Source organism: Cervus elaphus, chromosome 15 (genome assembly GCF_910594005.1).
Source record: "Cervus elaphus chromosome 15, mCerEla1.1, whole genome shotgun sequence".
Classification (NCBI taxonomy): Eukaryota; Metazoa; Chordata; class Mammalia; order Artiodactyla; family Cervidae; genus Cervus; species Cervus elaphus.
The window spans coordinates 67,861,071-67,882,418 of record NC_057829.1 but is presented as its reverse complement, the minus strand read 5'-3'; the positions used below and the strand labels follow the sequence as shown (position 1 = coordinate 67,882,418).

At 39.4% G+C, this 21,348-nt stretch overlaps 1 protein-coding gene and 1 long non-coding RNA gene across 2 annotated transcripts; one reads left to right on the top strand and one right to left on the bottom strand.

The window, feature by feature from the left end:
- Positions 1-789: 789 nt before the first annotated feature.
- On the bottom strand, positions 790-9,683 carry LOC122708845 (glutathione S-transferase omega-1-like). Its single transcript, XM_043925522.1, has 6 exons — positions 9,188-9,683; positions 8,911-9,019; positions 5,189-5,411; positions 4,485-4,583; positions 1,798-1,904; positions 790-1,020 (listed from the first exon to the last, which is right to left on the bottom strand). Exons 1-6 carry the CDS (start codon positions 9,219-9,221, stop codon positions 867-869), a joined length of 726 nt encoding a protein of 241 aa, XP_043781457.1. The 5' UTR covers positions 9,222-9,683; the 3' UTR covers positions 790-866.
- A 3,536-nt stretch (positions 9,684-13,219) lies between these two features.
- Positions 13,220-21,326, top strand: LOC122708848. The gene is made up of 3 exons (XR_006345331.1): positions 13,220-13,469; positions 20,048-20,139; positions 21,154-21,326. It is a non-coding gene; the product is annotated as an uncharacterized LOC122708848 (long non-coding RNA).
- The last annotated feature ends 22 nt before the right edge of the window (positions 21,327-21,348 follow it).

Here is a 21,348-nt window from a genome sequence, read left to right as displayed (position 1 = left end):
CTCCCTAGTTCTGATGTAAGAGCCCTATACTGGGTATGTTCTCCAGCACTTTCCTCCAGCATCTTAAGACTTCAGTTAACCTCAGGACCTTAATTGAATCATCTGTAGAATGAAATGATGTTCTCCGACCTACTTTCTCACGGAGGCGATGTGATAATAGAAAGTGAATATTGAGAAGCCCAATGAGGTATGGAAGTGTATAAAGACATTAGTATTTCCAAATTACTCATCCAGCTTTAGAATGGATGTGGCCTTCTCAGCATTTAGTTATATACATGGAACACCTTTTGTGCTGGGCAGCATAGGATTTGGTAGGAAAGATTTTGAAAGGGTTAGTGATTGAAGCCTGAGAGAACCAATAGGAGACCACCTAGTCACCTGGCTTTGAGTTAATGTGGGTCTGGACTTCAGTGGCAACAGCAGTTATTACTGTTGTATGAAAGGCATGAAACCGTGTCAGACATGGAAATGAAAGAATGAGGAATTGAAAAGTTCTTAACTCAGAACCTAGAAGACAAACTTGAAAGGGCATCTCTTTGGAATGACAACACAGTATCCATGTGGAACTGTCCTGTGGGCAGTTAAAAAATCCAGATTGACTTCCAGCTCTCACTAGAGGTGATTTAGAAATTTTCCGCATGGAGTGTGATAGAACGCTTAGAGTCATTTGAACACCCTGAGACAGGAAATGTGTTTATATTGCTGCAGGAGGGCCTTGAGGAAAGCCCACAGTATGACCAAATTTGGTGTCAAATCAGAGGTGATTCAATAAGACATGAGAGCACCTGGTAAAATAAAACCATGGTATTATTCATATCAGTGAAGGAAAGTATCAGCTATGTCTTCATTGCTGACTCTTGTCCCCATCAGAGTCCGTAGTCACAGGCCTCGGGGCTGTCCTGCAAGTAGAGGCTGAGGAAACCTTGAAAGGTCTTCACATCGGTGAGGAGGGATGATACTGTGGGATCCTTCTTCATGGCTGCCATCCACAGCTTAAGAGTTGGAGCCTGGTCTACACACCTGTGGGAGATGGAAACAATGAAGGGATGAATAAGGCTAAGTAGGAAGGCACTGCAAAGGCTCCTATAACTCTGCAGTTTCATATCATTTTCCTCTAATCTTTTCAAACAGTTCTTGAGAAATACTTCTTTAAGATGCACATAATCATAAAATATGAGATTTGGAAGATATTGTAGAGGTCCTTGTTTTGTGGAAGAGGAATCTAAAACTAGAGTGCAGTGACTTGCTCTGTTAACCTGAGAACTTGTCCAAACTGAGAGACTGATAGCTTTTTAAAATGAGAATGTGAAAGACAATCAAGAACATGACATATTTCTTACTCTGTGGTCAGACTGTGACTAATAGTAACTAAGCAGCTCTAAGCTCTAGGAAATGGAAGTAAGCCAAGGTGGCGGCTAAACTTTAAAACATGGAGTTCGGGAAACAGTGTGGGACTCTTGCTGGTAAATGGAAGGTGGCATTGGTCACACAATCCTGCCTGACATCCTTATGAAAATGTGCCTCCTTATGGATTTTTAACCAGGAGGGGAGAAGTAAATCACTTTGCAAACATTTTACTACCTGTTACAGAATTCCCCACCCCTGCCCAGCCCAGAGATGGGAGAAAATGGTGAGCGTAGGTACATGCTCTGGAAAGTCCAAGACTCTGCCTGTCTTCTTGTTCCCATTCATGTCAGTTGAATGAGATACATTAATTTTTGTCTATATGAAAGGTGAGTATATATTATTCCAGTTATCATTGTCCTAAATTATGCAAAAAATATTCAAATGTCTTACTCATTCAACTCCAGAGGTTCCAGCCGTTCGAACCAGGGCCAGATGAGGTAATCAATCATAGAAAGAGAATCGCCACCAAAGAAGGTTGTCTTCTTGTCAGTCAGAACCTGAATATTAAACAGCATAAGAATACTGTCCATCAGGACTAAAATGGATAAACTGTGCAGTAGTCATATGCTGGAACACTATACAAAGAATAGGAATGAACTATATACAATATACACAACCTCAGAAACTTGATACTGTATGAAAGAAGTCAGACCCCAAAGTGTATATTATATGATTCCATTTGTACAAAGTACAGAAATCATTCAAAACTAATATTCTGTTTCTTGATATGGATGCCAATTTCATGGCTGTGTTCACTTTGTAAATTCAAGCTGTACTCTTAGGCTTTGGGTAAATCTCTGCATATGATACGTCAATAAAAACTTTACTTAAAATAAACTGGACACAACTAGATTAACTATTAAACAATGCCAAGTAAAATTCTTTGAAAACCAAGTACAAAAGTATGTCTGAAATTTAAGCAGGTGAATTGATATTATGGTTTTGCAAACAGAAGATTGAGAATATTATCTGGCTAATAAACACCAAAGTATGTTATAAAACATCCATGATTTTTCTCAGGGCCCTTATAACATCCTGCATTGTAGATAGATTATTTATATCTACCTGAGTATTTATTTTTAGTCTACTATCAAACCAATCATCTGAACGGTATGGACTGCCTCTCACTTTCTACCTCCCATAGTGTTCAGCAGAGTGCCTTGCAGTTAAGGCACTCAGAATTGTACAATGAACCAATATTGTCTAGGTCTGTCCTTAAATTGTAGTGCCTGGTGATTATATTATGCATAAGTAAAATTAAGTATGATAGTTTCAGTCAGAAGGAAATATGCTTTCAGCAGCCTGAAACATGGAGATAGTACCACTCACTTTAACAGATGAGTCCTTAACCTGAAGTCTGAAATTAGATGGGAAGAAAATTATATGTCCCCCTACTAACCCCAAATTTAGTAGGTAGCATGTGGATTTTCTACTGCTTGGGGACTTGGCACCTTAAACCTCTACCTTGTTCAAGAGTCAGCTGTAGTTATACATAGAGGTTTTTCTAAATCAAGAAACATGATCCTCTTTCTGTCTGTATATATGAGACTATGAAATATGTGACTTTAAAGAAAAATATAAATTACAAAACTAATTCATTACAAATGAATTACAATTCATTACAGTCCAGTTACAAAACTGGAATATAAAAATCCTGAAAATCAATTAACATTAAGGACACTGAACTACTGATTAAAAACTCTACCCCTATAAAAGACACCGGACTCAAATGTTTTACAGAAATTGCCAAACCCTATCAAATGGTTTCAGAACTTAAAAAACCAGAAAAAGTAACCTGACTCATATTATGAGTTGGGAAAATCCCTGATATAAAAACCAAATAGCGAATTCCCTGGAGGTCCAGTGGTTAGGCCTCTGTGTTTTCATTGCCAGGGGCCTCTGGCATGGCCAAAATAACAAACAACAACAACAACAAAACCACAAAGACATGATAAGAACAAAGTAGTCTCTTTTATGAACAAATATGCAATAATCAAATATCAACTAGTTTTAAAATATATATGAAAATCCATTGAAAGCAAGTGGGTTTTACATAGTAATACTGACATGGTTCAACACCAGAAAAATCTGTCAATGCTACTACCATACCTATTCACCAGATTAAAGGGAAGATATTCAGTGAACATTTCAGCAGATGTAATAGATGCACACAAAATACTCAATAAAACCCAATACTCATGAATTTTAAATATTAGCAAACTAGTAATAGAATTTTCTTAATGGGAAAAAAAGCTTTGAAAAAATCTACAGTAAATGGCAACCCACTCCAGTATTCTTGCCTGGAAAATCCCATGGACAGGGGAGCCTGGTGGTTTACAGTGCATGGGGTTGCAAAGAGTTGGACACGCCTGAGTGACTTCACTCACTTTACAGTAAACTCCAAACTTACTGATAAAAGGTTACAATGCATTTCCATATGAGACAAGAACTGTGTCTTCCCTCAGTAAAAACTTAAGGCTGAGTGTAAATGGAAGAGAATTCCATATAAAGGTCCAAATAGCATCTCTCCCACAAAGGAGAAAAAAAACACATCTGGGTTTCCCCAAGTGTCTGTCTAATGGCAGACTCTTGTGGGAAATGTTCATAATATAATAAACATTTTAATATAACTTTATTTAAGTTTTAATGTATAAAATAATTTTATTTCTATAAAGTTTATTATATAATATTAAGTGGAAAAAAACCACAATGACTTATGTTCTGATTATAGTTATGTTAACATTTTAAATATATGTTCAAGGACTGAAAACAAGCATGGAAAAACATAAACAGGTGTGGAAATCTGGTTGAAATTTTTCCTTAATATTTTGGTGTCAGTATAATAAAAAGTTTTAAAAGCAGGCCCATGACAAAACATTTTTAGGTATTTTGGTTTGTATCTTAAATACAGCAGCTTATAGCTGCTATCTGTTGTAAACTAAAATTTCCTATTTTATATTATTTCTAATTACCTGAAAGTCATTTGGGAGATGGGAGTATGAAGAAAAGAGAAGAAATGAGTGTGGATACAATATATCACTTAATCCAGTAAGAATCAAGGAGAAGGGAATGATTACCTCCTCTAGCTTGGTAATTTCTTTTTGCAATTCTTCTTTTAAGCCAGAGCAGTCTTCCTTATTTTGTGTTCTAAGAATCCTCGATATCAAAGGTGGTACCTAGACAGAGAATAATTTCTTAGTTTATCAGTGTGAGGCTAACCATACTGACCCTGTCACATAAAAGCAGGATAGAACCCTCATAGTCTGAATCAGGGTATTCTATACACTTGAGATGTGCACCAGTTCCTGTTCAGAGAGGTTATATACTGATCCTAGAAACAGTTTTGTCACCAAAGATGCTGCACTGTTCAGGATTTTATAAGCTGCAAATAAGCCATTTTGGTGAGTCTGAATCAAATATATCTTAAAAGGACACTGAATGGCATGTACTGTACATGGAAGAGGTCTTGAAGACAATTTGGCAAAGTGAGAAGGAGAAAGAGTCTTTTAGCAAGAATAGAGAAGGGGTGGCAAGTTTGGGAAAAATAAAAATATTCAGCATGACATGAATATAAAATATTAGGAAAAGAGTGAAGAGATGTAACTTTGAAAAGTACACAGGGTCCAGATTATGAAAGGACTCGTAGGACATGTCAGAGCCGGCAAGAGCATAATCCTGTTTGTCTTTCCCTTCCAAATCACTGAACCAAGAGTGACAGCACTGATTCAGCTTTAAAAACAAAGATATTTTAAGTAGGAGCTGAAATTTCTTAAACACGCACCTTAGAAAAGGACTCAAAGACCATCTTTTGGCAAGCTTTCTCATAGGGGTCACTTGGCCACAGCTTCTTCCCTGGATATGCTTCATCCAGGTACTCACAAGTGATGGCAGATTCACAAATCAACTGACCCAGACTGGTTTCCAGAACCGGGACCAGGCCTGAGGGATTCTTCTTGAAGAACCACTCAGGCTTATTTTTCAGGTTGATGTTGATGACTTCATGCCTAAAAAACACATAGAAGACAGTAACATTTTTCTTGTATTCCTGGATAAAATGTCATTGGTCCCATCACCCACTTAGCTGATCAGACCCCAAATTTTGGAGTCAGTGTGGCCTTGATTCCTTCCCCCCTCCCCCTCTTCCTCAAATCTCATGGATCAGCAAGACCTGTCAGCTAGACCTTCAAATCAGTCTGACTTCATCTGCTTCTCAGCTTTAACACTTGCCACCTTGTCCAAGACATCACCTGCCACCTGGATCTCTACAGTAGTCCCACTGGCCCCCGTGCTTCCCCTGTGACCTCCTTATAGTTCATTCTCCACATCCATTTACAAAAGAAAATTGGATGAGGCCACCCTCCTGCTTACTTACAGCCCCTCAAGTGCTCCTCACTGCAGTGAGGATAAACTCTAAACCCCTTTCCATGCCACGTGATCTGGCCCCTGCTTACCTGTCACATATTTCCTATGACTTCTGGTTTGCTCATTAAGATCTGGCCACAATGACCTTTTTTTATAGTTCCTGAATTACTTTCTCCATTGTACTGATGATATGTAACTGAAATTACTTTGTTCACTTAATTACATGTTTGTTATGTCACCTGCCTAGAATATAAGCTCCAGGAAAGCAGTGATCTTGCGTGTCTTGGTCATATTCATAAACAAACATATAAATCAGCAAAGTTTTAAACATTTATGTGCTATGAAAAAATATAAACATTTTCAGATAGGTACTCAGTACACACTGGTTGAATAAATAAGTGGAAATGCTTCAAGATTGTCAATTAGATACACCATTTGGGACTAAGATGTATCTTAATTGCAAAAATAAATCAGCCAACTAAATTGAGTTTGTCCACACCCACTATATAGAATCAACATGATAAAATTAAATTCCTTTTGCTAATTTGAATAGAAAGCTTTTTGTCATTTTTTTATAAGAATATTAGAGAATCCAAAAAATTCAACCACAAATAAGCTCCCAGATTAAATCTCCATGCACTGATATTTTTTAAAACTGCCACATGGGTAAATCACACTAAGTAAACCCAGGTGAAGAACAGGTGAAGTCCAGACTATACTAAGATTGCTTTTAGATCTAACTTCTCTCTTGTCTGAGAGATTTCAGGGGAAATAAAGAGGAAGGGAAGTTTCATATAATTGCTACAGCCAGGTCCATATCATTGTCAAAGCTGGATGAGTGTTCAATAAAACAGATCAGTTACTCAGAAATAATACACCCGAACATTTTTTGTTTCCTTCCTCCCCATCCACCTCAGTAGCTACAACAGCATTTAGCTACACACAACTCCACCCTCTTCCCCATGGAAACAAAGGAATAGCCAGATTGAATACTGGTGTCTGTGTGTATGTATTACAGGGTTCGTCTGCTGACAGATTACTGTACACTCAGAAACAAGCCACTGCAAGAACAATGAGGCTCCCTGCCAATCAAGATTTCTGAAATTTCACACTATGAAAAGAAAAGGTAAATCCTGGGCTTTTGTAATAAAGAAGGCTCTCAGAACACATGTATTTTGGTGCTCTTGGTAATGATGATCCAACAGGGCAACATACCTGTTGCAACAAGTTGGAAGATGTGTCTTTTAGAGAAAACCATGCTTTAGTAGATTCTATCATGTGGTAAAGTCTACTACCTCTCTAATCAAAGTCTCCTGGGACTCAGAACTAATCCATGAACACAGTATGTGAGTTGTTCAGTCATGTCCGACTTTTCCCGACCCCGTGGACTGCAGTCCACCAGGTTCCTCTGTTGTTTGCACCGTTAGGTTACCACCCTTCACTCTCCATACACGCACTTTTATGATAAGATCACTTCAGTTTGGAAAACTCACCCAGTAAGATAAAGTTTTCAATCTAGAGTTCCAGATGGGCACTAACCCAGGACTCTGTGCCTCCAAATTCAGCTGTCTTGATCTTGAACTTTCCAGTTGCATGAGCACAAGACATGTCTTTTTTCAATCCAATTGAATTGGATATCTTCTATGTATTGATAAATATTACTAAATGTCGAATATTTTGCTATGTATTTAGAATCAGTTTCATCCAAAGACACAAGAGTTACTGATGATTAATCCAAAAATAATTTGATTTTTTTCTTTTTTTTAAATTTTTTTCTTTAGAATATATAGCTAATGTTTTTTAGGGGAAAGTATTGCCTGCTTAATTCTCCCTCTAGAAGGCTAAAATTGGTTTAAAAACTCTAAGCTTATAGATGGAAAGTTTCTTTGGAATGGGGGTTATGTTTTAAACTCCCACATCACAGGTATTTAATGTCTGTTCAACAGATCCCAAGGGTCATTGGAAGAGAGGCAGTTCCACTGGCTGTTCAAATCAGAGAAAAGTCAATGACTTGGATATTTCCTGTAACTAGTTTCTGTGGGGCTTTCCCAAAATCTGAATCTTAAGACAGAGACACTTTATTTTATCCAAAAACCCAAGCTATAAGAAAATGTACCACATAGTTAATTCAGCACTCTATCAGTAGGATGGTCAAGGTCTGGACTCTGTAGTAGGGTAAATTACCCACTATTCAGGAAGGGGCTATATCCTCAAAATAACAGCAAACAATATATAGATAAACAGAACGTGAATGAAGTGGGATGAAGGAGAAGGCTGTACAGAAGGAATCAGGGATGTGCTAGAGCTAAAAGAGCCACTGCCTGTGATTCCCATTCCAGTGATCTCTGCATACCACCAACTTTACTGGAGCCCCAGCTTTGCTGACCCATAAAAGGGCTGCTGCTAAGTCCCTCAGTTGTGTCCAACTCTGTGCTACCCCATAGACAGCAGCCCACCAGGCTCCCCCATCCCTGGGATTCTCCAGGCAAGAACACTGGAGTGGGTTGCCATTTCCTTCTCCAATGCATTAAAGTGAAAAATGAAAGTGAAGTCGCTCAGTCGTGTCCGACTCCTAGCGACCCCATGGACTGCAGCCTAGGAGGCTCCTCCGTCCATGGGAATTTCCAGGCAAGAGTACTGGGGTGGGGTGCCACTGCCTTCTCCCATATAAAACGGTAGGTTAATCTAAAAGAGATGTCCTCAACTGGTGCAGTCTGTGGCATTCCTTCCACTCCCCACCAGGGGAACAGAGTTCATAGCTTTCTATGCATGCAATAAGTCGCTTCAGTCCTGTATGACTCTTTGCAACCCCTGCAAGCCCGCCAGGCTCCTCTGTCCATGGGATTCTCCAGGCAAGAATACTGGAGTGGGTTGTCATGCCCGCCTACAGGGGATCCTCCCAACCCGGGGATCCTCCCAACCCAGTGATCCAACTCGAGTCTCATGTCTCCTGCACTGGTAGGCGAATTCTTTACCACTAGGCCTTTATCACCCCGCAGAAGGCTGAGAATAGTGTATTGCAGTAAAGGAAGCTGTGGGGACCCTATCAGAGATTCTCATCCCCCGCCCCCGGGCCTGCCCAAGCCTGCGCAAGCAGCTGGTTCCTGGCCGGCTGGGAGAGGCCGCTGCCTCGGTCCTCACCGGATACCCTTGGCCGTCAGGACCAGGCGAGTCCTCTGGGCATACGGGCAGAACCTCATGCTGTAGACACGGATCAGACCCTCGGGGACGGGCCCCGGGGGCGCGCTTCCTGCGGAGAGAAGCGGACACGGTTACAGCCTGGACTGCAGTGGGGACATCCAGCCTCCGGCCGGTTTCCCGCGAATGTGAAGTCTCCTGGGCCGCTCGGCTCCGGAGCAGAACCAGCACCCCACCCCAACCCCCCAACACGCGTCGGATCACGGTCTGCAGGTCTCACCCTTGCCCAGGCTCCTAGCTGATCCTCCAGACATCTCGCCGCCGCAGAGGTAAAGCTGGCGCCGGGGTTTGCAGGCGAATTAACAAGTCGATCGCCCCGCCTTCCCTTCCCTCCCTCCCTTCCTATCAGAAGTAAACCAAACCCGCGCGCAGAAGCTCTCCGGGGCGGCCCTACCCCGCACTCTGCTGCATTCCGCACCCTCTGCAAGAAGGAACAGGCCGCAGCCAGCTCGCCTGGTGGGCGGTCACGGCCGGACGCCACCCCGTAAGCCCTGACGCAGCGCCGGCCTTCCGGGTTTGGTGGGGGTTAAGTCTTAATTAAAACACCTCAGGTGGCGACTGTGCCAGAGTTCATCGTGCTGGCCAAGAGGTGCTGACATATCGAGATGCACCAATGACGCTCAAAATCCTCAGAGCCCTTCCCTGACCCCGAAGGATGGTGGCCTTCACTTTGCGGGCAAGTGGATCGGCGCCCCACCCAGACCCTGACCTCCCAGCCCGGCGCCCTGGCGGCGGAAGGCGAGTCCTGGCCGCAGTCACGTGGCTCCGATTTGGTTGCAGCCCAAGGCTTCCAATACTTCAGGGCCTGTGGCCCGGGCTCCAGTGCTTGCTCAAGATTCCAGAACATGCTCTCCCAAGGTTCCTTTCCATAGCCCAGGGAAAGGAGCCACCTGGAGAGCTTTTCCCTTTTTCTGTCTGGACTAACTTAATACGACTACTGGGAGGGTTGCTGTCCTTACTGTCACTCTTAGGACACATCCTTTTAATTTTAACCCAAAGGAAACAGCACAAATCTGGATATTACTAATATCAGAAGGATGATGATGCTTTCAAAAACCTATTAACTACGGGGATTTTGAAGCCCTAGAAGGGGTACATGCTGAGTCAAGTAGGTTAGTGGATTTAGACTATAGGTCAATGAAAATTGTCTGGCCAGGTCATCCACTCATTCAGCCCCCTCTTAATTAGGAAAGAGGGGCTTCCACAGCACATACTACAGATACTGGAAAAGAGTGCATGCTCAATTGCTCAGTCAGGCAAGAATACTGGAGTGGATGGCTATTTCCTACTCCCTTTGGAAAATAGTAGTCAATGTTTTATTTGACTATGTGCCATTAATTTATTATTATAAAAAAAAAGCTGAGCGCCAAAGAGTTGATGCTTTTGAACTGTGGTGTTAGAGAAGATTCTTGGGAGTCCCTTGGACTGCAAGGAGATCCAACCAGTCAATCCTAAAGGAAATCAGTCCTGAATATTCATTGGAAGGACTGATGCTGAAGTTGAAACTCCAATCCTTTGGCCACCTGATGCGAAGAACTGACTCATTTGAAAAGACCCTGATGCTGGGAAAGATTGAGGGCAGGAGGAGAAGGGGATGACAGAGGATGAGATGGTTGGATGGCATCACCAACTTGATGGACCGAGTTTGAGCAAGCTTCAGGAGCTGGTGATGGACAGGGAGGCCTGGTGTGCTGCAGTCCATGAGGTCGCAAAGAGTTGGACCCAATTAAGCGACTGAAATGAACTGAACTGCACCCTTTATTTGGGAAGGGAGAGGCAGAGTGTGTTTTTATTTTTTATTAGCTCTATTATTGGAGCAGCAGAGTGAGGTAATAAACACATTCATCTTGGAGCCTTCCTGCCTGAGTTTGATTATGACTCCATGCCTGTCTTAGTTTGCTAGGGCTGCCATTATCAAAATACCCCAAAATGAGTGACTTAAACACCAGAAATTTATTCTCACAATTCTGGAGGCTAGAAGTCCCAGATCAAGATGTGAGCAGGGTTGGTTGTCTGGTGGAACACAATTCAAGTGCTTCTTGAATCTGTCTCCCAGCCTTTAATCCTCAGTATGGCTTTAAAAAAAAACCTCTTTTCTATTCCTAGAATAGGTTGGTTTTATTGAGTATTTCCCTCTACAGTTCCAACTGACTACACAGGAGAAAGTCAATAAACATTTCTCGATGGAATGAAAGTAAGAAAGTAAGAAGTAATTAGCCTCCAACTAATAAAAAAAATAAAAAAATTAAAAAAAAAGAAAGTAAGAATTTGGCAAGACAGGAAGGAGAGGCCTAAAGAACGGAAGAGGAGAGGATTGGAGGAGAGGGAAGAAAGAAGGGAAGAGACGGCAAGTAAGGGTCTGAGAGGGAAGGTCAGAAGTAAGGTAAATTGCTGACCTGTCTATCAGTTACTTCCAGAAGCTGTCTGTCCTTGAAATAGCAGGGTAGATCAGAAAGTGTAATACAATAAATAAAGGTTTTGCATTTCAGACCTGGCTTTAAAGTCTTTTAAATTAGCTTTGTAATTTGTAAATTACTCAGCTTTGTAATCTTGGGCAAATTCTCTTATCTTCCCTTTCTTTTTCTGTAAAATGGGGCTAATTGGGGATGTGAATATTGAATGAAATTATATCTGCACCGGCGCTTGGACGGTCAGCAGTCAACGTTAAAGTCGATTGTCATTATTTACTGATATTGTAACTATTTGCTCTAGGCTGGGCCACTCCAGTACCCACTGGAGGAGGCCCGCCCCCCTGCTTCACTCGCCGCTCTCCCGTTGGTTGAGACAGCTCAGCGCTGCCACCAATCGGCTTGGTTCGAGGGGGAGCAGCCGAAAGGGCAGAACCAATGGGCGCAGGGGTCATGAGAACCTAAACAGTGGCGGCTTCCCGTCTGGAAGCTGGGGCCAGTCCCGGGCCTCCGAGTTACAGACTCTCACCGCCCCTGGCCGGGGTGAGAGACACAGGGCCCTTGGGGCAAGGCCGGAAGACAGGCGAGGCCTACAGCGTCACGTCTTTGAAGTCCGGTATCCCCGGCTTCGCCGCTCGCACTTGGGTCTTGAGAAAATTCTTCCCTCAGACTACATCCTCTCCCTTCCCTCCGCTTCTTAGACCTGCTCAATTTCAAATTCCACCTCTTCCCGGTCAACCCCCAATGCCTTCCTGCAGACTTCCTTTCTCTGTAACTTTTCTCCCGCCCCTCCCCACTCCCATCCCCAGCGCGTCCAGTTATTCAGTGGCCACTTTAATGAGAGCTCTTTCCCGCCGTTGGTTATTTTCCCCGTACTTAGGGCCATCAGTCCCTTCCGTCTGTCTCCTATCCACTGACTCTGGATTTGTTTGCACTTACACTGGCGTGTGAAAAACATAAAACGCTGTACAGGTGTAAGCTGGCATTCCACATTGTAGAGTGTTACTTGCACTGTGTTCTAAACAGCATCCTCCACGGGTCCTGATTGTACTATTTATTCCCTTGAAGTTTCTCTCCAAACCAGTGTCCTCCTCTTGTCTTCTCCACCATCTTTAAGCTTATATTTAACATTTAAATAGAGGTGGACTCTTGCCTCCTCTCAGACGCTCCTCTCCTTTCTCTAGCTTACACTCACCACGCACCCCTTACTTTAAAATATATTCCTTTTGTGTTCTCGCCTTTTCATTCATGTCCTTTGATTATTCCTTTTACTTTCTGCATTTATCTCTAAGTTTTAAATCTAAAATATGGCTACACATGCTCCTTTTTTGTAAAGAAGCAAAATTTCCTACTGGGCTTACAACCATAAAGCAGGCTGTCCTATTCGAAGTTGCTTTTTAAAGTTTATTTTTAAAATCAAAACTAATTTTAAAGGTAAGGCCCAGAATGCACCCTGTTTTCTTTGAGAATCAAGCTCTCTTCTCTGTCGTTTTCACATTTTCTTTTCCACGTTTTCAGGACTTCAGAAATCCTCCCAAGATTTTCCTAGGTTTGAACAGAGGTTGTGCTTCACTGGAAAAGCTCTCTGAAGAAGGCTTCTGAGACCTAAAGAATTTTTGGTCTGCATTTAAGTTTCTATAGTGTCTGGACTGGGACTGGTCTCACAGCAACCTCGTGTGTTCTTTTATCTGAGAGATTGTTTTGGGCAGAAATGGGGTGAAAAGGGAATAGATGAGTTTCAAAGATGTTAATGATCTATTGTTTGCTTATTTAAAAACAAAGAATGAATGAAAAAGTATTTAAAATGTATTTTATTGATGATGATTGTATCTTTTCCTAGGTAGGTGCAAGTATTCCCCAAGAAGAATGTTCATTTTGTCAAAGACAGCACTATTTGCCACCCTTGTGGGAATTTCATAGTACTTACTTATACTGAAATCAAGAAAAAGACTATACTCCAGTGTATGAATGGAATTGTGGGCATCCTGGCAACTAGTGTTCCTTATGAAGTTGTGGCTTTTTCTGACAGCAGCTCTGATCCGTCATCTACATATACAACTTCCTCTGAAATGACCAGAAAGATCAAATTAAAAGGTATCTTGCAAGACTCTTCCTTTACCATGACCAAAGGATTGTATTAAAGATGTGACCAAGTCTAGTTCTTACAAATGTAGGGTTTTTGGGTTTTTTTGACTGGTGGGGTTTTTGTTTTTTTTTTTTTTTTTTTGTCATAAGCATTTTTAAGGACCAATCAGGCTGATCACATAGGATTTAATTAAGTAGGCTAGAGCCTTGCTACTCAAAGTGTGGTCTGCTCACAGTCAACATTGTATCACCTAGGATGGCTGAAACTCTGCTCCCATCACAGACCTATGAATCAAAATTTGCATTTTAACAGTATTTCCCCAGTTGATTCATATGCACTTTAAACCTGAGAAGCACTGGACTAGAACACTACTAGAGCACTAACTGCTGTTTAAAAACCTTTTTAAGAACAGTTTTTTTTTTTTCTTTCCTGATGATTTATTGAAAATCTGACTGAAGAGATGTGTATGACTTCTAAAGATAAGTCTCTGAGCCTCAATTTCCTTTTCTATGATAAAGATAATGGTAGCTACTGGCAAGACTGTGCTGAAAAAATTGAAATTATATATATAACATATAACCTTATATGCTATGTATAATTAACATATATTAACACATATACATGACATGTATAATGTCACTTATGTAATACGTCAATCAGTGTGGTTCAGTCACTCAGTCGTGTTGAGGCAAGGAAGAAACTAATCGGAAAGCCAGCTGACTGAGAAGATGGCAGGCTAGAGCCTCACAATTACCATCTTATTGGGGTCTGGATGTCAGGTTCTTTTATAGATCAGAGAGAAAGAAGCAATGAGGAACTAAAGTCAAAAGGCAGAATAGAGAGGGTGATGCAGGGAAATAAAGTTGAAAGGGTGTTCAGTCTTGCAAAACATCTCCAAGGGGATGGGCTGTCTTTGGAAGGGGTGTGTTAATCTCTCCTTTCACAGATGGGTAGGGACAAACTTTCTCTCTGTGAGCTGAACAAAGACACTTTAGTTTACAGTCAAGTAGAGGAGCAGGGTCCTCCAGGCAAGCCATTAAGTATGATTATAATAATAAAAGCAATGAAAAGCAAGTCAAAGAGACAGTTTCCAACAAGGAGTCAGAATTGGCATCCTCCCTGCAGCAATACAAGGTGTGTCTACAGGCATACCTTGTTCTATTGTGCTTTGCGGATATTGCATTTTTTATTTTTTTGTGGCAACCCTGCACTGAGCAAATCTATTGGCACCATTTGCTCAATTCGTGGCTCTGTCCCATTTGGTAATTCTTGTAATATTTCAAACTTTTTATTATTATATTTGTTATGGTGATGAGTGACATTTGATGTTACCATTGTATTCATTTTGGGAGGCGATGAACTATAGTCATATAAGATGGCAAACTTAGTCTCTAAATTTTTTGTATGTTCTGACTGTTGCATCAAACAGCCATTATCCTGTCTCTCTTTCTTCATGTCTCCCTATTCCTCGGGACCCAACAATATTGAAATTAGGTCCATTAATGACGTGACAGTGGCCTCTACGTGTTCAAGTGAAAGGAAGAGTTGCCTACCTCTCACTTTAAATCAAAAGCTAGAAGTAATTAAGCTTAGTGAGGAAGGCATGTCAAAAGCTGAGAGAGACTGGGAACTAGGCCTCTTGTACCAAATAGTTAGGCAAGAATGAATGCAAAGGAAAAATTCTTGAAAGAAATTCAAAGTGTTAACTCCAGTGAACACACAAATGATAAGAAAGTGAAAAGGTCTCATTGCTGACATAAGTAAGTAAGTGAAGTCGCTCAGTCGTGTCCGACTCTTTGCGACCACAGGAATCTGCAAGGCTCCTCCATTCATGGGATTCTTCAGGCAAGAACACTCAAGTGGGTTGCCATTTCTTTCTCAAGGGGAACTTCCTGACCCGGGGATTGGACCCAGGTCTCCCGCTTTGCAGGCAGACTCTTTACCATCTGAGCCACCATGGAAGCCTACATTGCTAATATAGAGAAATTTTTTATTTCTTCTGGATAGAAGATCAGACCAGCCTGAACATTCCCTTAGGCCAAAACCTGATCCAGAGCAAGTCCCAAACTTAATTCTTTGAAGGCTGAGTGAGGTGAGGAAGTTGCAGAAGAGAAGTTTGAAGCTACCAGTGGTTGGCTCAAGAGGTTCAAAGAAAGATGCTATCTCCATAACATAAAAGTACAAGGTGAAGCAAGAAATGCTGATGTAGAAGCGGCAGCAAGTTATCCATAAGATCTAACTAGGTGACTACACTAAAAACAGATTTTCAGTGTAAACAGAACAGCCTTGTATTGGAAGAAGACGTCATCTAGGACTTTCCTAGCTAGATAGGAAAAGTCAATGCCTGGCTTCAAAGCTTCAAAGGACAGACTGACTCTCTTGTTAGAGGCTAATGCAGTGCGTGACTTGAAGTTGAAGCCAGTGCTCATTTAACATTCTGAAAGTCTGGGGGTCTTTATAATTATAACAAATCTCCTCCATCTGTGCTCTGTACATGGAATGACGTAGCCTGGATAACAACACATCTGTTGACAGCATAGTTTACTTAGTATTTTAAGCTCACTATTGAAACCTACTGCTCAGAAAAGATTCCTTTCAAAATACTACTCATTGACAATGCACCTGGTCACCCAAGAGCTCTGATGGAGATGTACAATGGGATTGATGCTGTTTTCATGTCCTAACACAACATCCTTTCTGCAGCCCATGGATCAAAGAGGAATTTCAACTTTAAAGTCTTATAATTTAGGACTTGAATGTTGTGAGGCAATAGCTGCCATAGGTAGTGACTCCTTTACTAGATCTGGGTAAAGTAGATTGGAAATCTCTGGAAAGTGTTCACTGCTCTAGATGCCATTAAGAACATTCATGACTCATTGGAAGAGGTCAAAATATCAGTATTAACAGGGGTTTGGAAGAAGTTGATTCTATCCTTGATGGATGACTTTGAGGGGTTCCAGATTTAGTGGAAAAAGTTACGGTACATGTAGTAGAAATAGCAAGAGAACTAAAACTAGAAATCTAGCCTGAAGATGTGACTGAATTGCTGCAATCTTATGATAAAAATTGAATGGATGCAGAGTTGTTTTTTTATTGCTGAGCATAGGAAGTGCTTTCTTGAGAAGGAATCTACTCCTGGCAAAAATGCTATGACAATTGTTGAAATGGTAACAAAAGGTTTAGAACATTATATAAACTTAGTTGATAAAGCAGTGACAGGGTTTAAAAGGATTGACTCCAGTTTTGAAAGAGGTTTTATTGTTGCCAAATGCTGTCAAACAGAATTGCATGCTACAGAGAAATTATTCATGAATGGGTGAGTAAATCAAGCAAACTTCACTGTGGTCCTATTTTAATAAATTGCCACAGCCACCCCAATCTTTAGCAATCACCAACCCCAATCAACAGCCATGAACAAGAAGGCAAGACCCTCCACCAGCAAAAAGCTTATGACTCTCTAAACGCTCAGCTGATGGTTATTATTTTTAGAAATAAAGCATTTTTTAAATTAGGTTATATAAATGATTTCTTTAAACATAATATTATTGCACATTTAATAGACTATATTATAGTGTAGACATAACCTTTATATGTATTTGGAAACTTTTATATGTATTTGGAAACAATTTGTGTGATTCACTTTATAGCAATATTTACTTTATTCCTGTGGTCTGGAGCCAAACCTGTAATATCTCTGAGATATGCTTCTATATGGGCTGTATCTACTCTTCATGTTTAAAATACTCCCAGTTTGGTTACTTGGTATAGTCTTATCAAAGGAATTGATAGTTAATTCAAACTAATAGCCAACATTCATGTTGAATAATTAAACTCTAAAGGAATTCACAATAAAATTAGGATTAAGTCATCAAGGATACCCAATGTTACTACTGTTATTTAATATCAACTTAGAAGTTCTAGTGAATGCAACAAAATATTAACATATAAAACTTATAGCTAGGGGAAAAAGAGATAATGGATAATACAATAATCTACTAGGACTGATAAAAGAATGCTCAGTAAGATGCTGGTTTCAAAATAAGTATCCTTGCTATTAGAAGATTTAAATACTTAGGACTGACCTTAATGAAGAAAATTACAAAAATCACTGACATAATATTTAAACATATAGAGACATACTCCTGCAAGGAAAGTCTGGTTATCATACATGTAGTTCTGATGTTCTTTACAGAAAGAAATTCTTAGTTTTATCAAATGTTTTAGAGACCAGGAGTACTTAAATGAATGATTCCAAGGTTCATCTAGAAGAACAGACAGTAGAGAATGGGGATAATTTGAAAGAGAATGTGACAAGGCAGAAGGCCCTCCTTAGCATTATGGTGCTGTCGTCACATAGGGTGTGGGATTGGTTCAGGAGTCACTTGATCAGTGAAAGAGTTGAAGAGTGAGGACAGGCTCTGGAATACATGAAGCTAAGTATATGATGAAGACACTCCCAGAATGATACCCATACACAGTAGATGATATGAATTATTAAACAATTGTGTTTAGAAAAGTATTAGAACAAAATATCAAGTTAAGTCCTTATGTTATACTGTATATCAAAATATAAATCAAGGAAAAGTAAGAGAGAATATAAACAACAAACCTATTGAAAAATAGATGAAACTGTGGTAGAAAATTGAAATAATTTAAGGATGAGGAAGGACTTTTTGCACAAAGGAAAAAAGTGAAAATAGAAAGATTGACATATTTCATTATATACAAATTTTAAACCTATGAATATTGAAAGTGCCATGAAAAGTTAAAAGGCAAATAATAAACTGAAGAAAGTATTTGGAACAAATATGGCAAAATATTTTCAGACCATTTATGAAATAAAAAAGATATCTCATTAGAACAATGGATAGGAACTCACCCAAACCGCAAAACCGCTAATGACCAAAAACATAAAAATTGTTTCATTTGAATATTCATTTTATAAAGTGTCATTTAAACAAAGGTGAGGTTTTTCTACTTATCAAAGTCACAGTTCTTTTAAAGCTCATATTTGCTAGCACAGAGTGCAATGAAACTGGTAGCATTCTTTTTCTAATGGTGGGAATATGAATTCATACAAGCTTCCTGAGAAGTAAATATCTACTCTATATCCACTTCAAGAACTAGAATTCAGTTTAAAGGAAATAATCAGAAATATTGCCACACATTTGTGTGCAAACAAATTAAAAGCACTGTCATAATAGCAGAAGATTGAAAGCAACCTAAATTTCCAGTAATCTGTGTATGGTTAAATAAGTTAAACATCCCATAAAGAGGTACTATGCAAATGTTAAAATTCACATTTTTGAAAAATTATTAATGATAAAATGCTAAAGGTAAACAAGCAAAAAAAACCTCAATAGAAGTCATGGAATATATGATCCAAGTTCCATTTCTAAAATGAATTATTATGTAGGCTATTTATTTAATCCATGATTATTATAGCTATAAAAAGCAAAGTTATATTTAACAAAAAAATGTGCTTTTATAAGTAAAAACAAGAAAACACCAAAAACAAATTTATCAAATTTTGTAGTATAATTAAGGAGCATTTGTTTTTCTTCTCTGAATGGTTAGTGTGTGTGTCTTCAAAAGTCTTGTGTTTTGTAAATTTAAAATAAATGTAAAGAAAATATAAAATTAATAATCTTCAATTATGGGAGGAAGTATCTGTCTAGCAAGGATAAAAAATTATTCCATTAAAGCCTCTGTCCCTCAAGAAATTGTATTTATTTTTGCATTGGATGCTCAGAACATATTGACCATTTTTATTGACCAGACTATGCTAAATAAACCCAATAAATGATAAAGCTTAGTGGAATAGTAAGTTCAGTTAAAGTGAAAAGTGTAAAAATGCAGAAACAGGGCCATTAAAAATATGTAGAATGAGCAATAGAGAATTGAATGTAAAGAAGACAGACATAGGAGAAGGCAAAACTTGTGTTTATGGAACCACAGTGAAGAACAGCAGCTAAAGGAGGGGAAACTAAAGCCTCACACACAAGGAGGCAGAAGCAGACACTTCCCTGTATTAGCATCCTCATGATGTAGATTTTAAACACATTGTTGCTAAGACTTTAAAGTCAAGTTTCATTTGTTCAACTGTAGGTACAAATGAGAAAAGAACTTTTTATAGTTGTTCTAAGGACTGGAAGATATTAAGCTTAGGGCCAGATATGGCCTAAGGGACAGAGACATGGAAGTAAGCTAGAATTATTGCAACTGCCCAATGTATTTCAAGTTGTTTGAATAACTTCTCTAATTACCATGTTTCACATATTTATGGAATATTTTATGGTTCTTGGGCCATTTCAAGGCACACAGGGACATACATAGTGCAGTGTGCTTTATTCTGCACTGAAGTCATGAGACAGTGACCTCATGGCCTTAGTTCACTCAAAAATCTTTTAAACATAGATCTTAACTTTGCTAATAGCTTTCTGTTAATAGTGTTAGAAACCAGCCTAGACATTGCAGGAGGCAAATACATTTGAATTATGTGAAAATTATTAAATAAGGGAAATTATAAGACTGTAGTTAACCTGACCATGATGATTAAATCCTTGTACCGTATTTTATATCATAGGCAATGTTCTCCTGGACTATACTTTCCTTCAGTTACTGTGGCATCTACCTGGCTAGCCACTCCTCCCTCCCAGAATTTTAACTGGCCCTCTGGTAAGTTGCAGCCTCCTGCAGAATTCCTTTCATTGGGTCACATTTTAATTTATCCTTCTGGATTTTATCAAAGCACGTCTACATAAGAAATTGGAACAAGGAAAAATGGAAGGAATAAAAGTCCTAATCATAAGGCTTAATATAATCACTACTTTCAGGCAGCAAATTGGCAGGGCAAAAGCTAACAGAGATTAATTACTGTCTTTCTCTTCTTATTAATGTGTTATAATATTTCCTTTGTCAGGTAAAGAATATATGGATAAGTACATAAAGTTTCATCTTTTACCTATGAATTATTTTCATTATTTCCACTAATGCTGAAATTAAGACGGTCTCCATATTAGAGTTCAGTTTGAAGTAACTGTTTTTAGGGACATTAGAACAATTAAATGTTCAGAGAGTGGAACATTATACCACATTTCCCAGCTGTATAGGAAATACTTGTGAATAAGACACACGTCTGGTCTTTGCTGGGTCACTTCATGTGGTCACCTTCAAAGATGCATTCACTGTTCTATCCATAATATAAACTCCTTTGGGGGGAATTTGTCTTATTAAGGGGAAATACTTAATATTCTCAATCCAAGAATGATTGCAAATACTCCTTACATACCAGCATTTCTCATGGAAATATGTAACAATCTTGATTCAGAGAATAACATTTAGTTTATGCAGAAAAACTTTACTATGTACTGGTGGTCTTATTGTTAAGACTCCATGTTTCCACTACAGTGGATATGGGTTTGATCCCTGTTGGGGAACTAAGATCCCGCAATTGGCCAAAAAAAAAAAAAAAAAAAAAGACCCACCACAGCTTTACTGAGATATAATTGATGTATAATTCACTGCGTGTATATATATATATATATATACACACACACACACATATATATAAACAACTTTATATATATATGTACACAACTTGATAACTTTTGACTTACCCATAAAAGCATCACCATAATTGGGATAATGAATAGATCCATCATCTCCAAATTTTTTTCTGTGCTCCTTCAGGTCCTTCCTTATTGGCTCTCACCACACATACCCATACACCATTGACTTACTCCCAGGGAATCATTGATGTGCTTATTCACATCCTGGGTTAGTTTGCATTTTCAAGAATTACACATACATTATATACTCTTTTTGGGGGGATCTGGCTTCTTCCATGCAGCACAATTATTTTAAAATTCTCCCATGCTGCTGTGT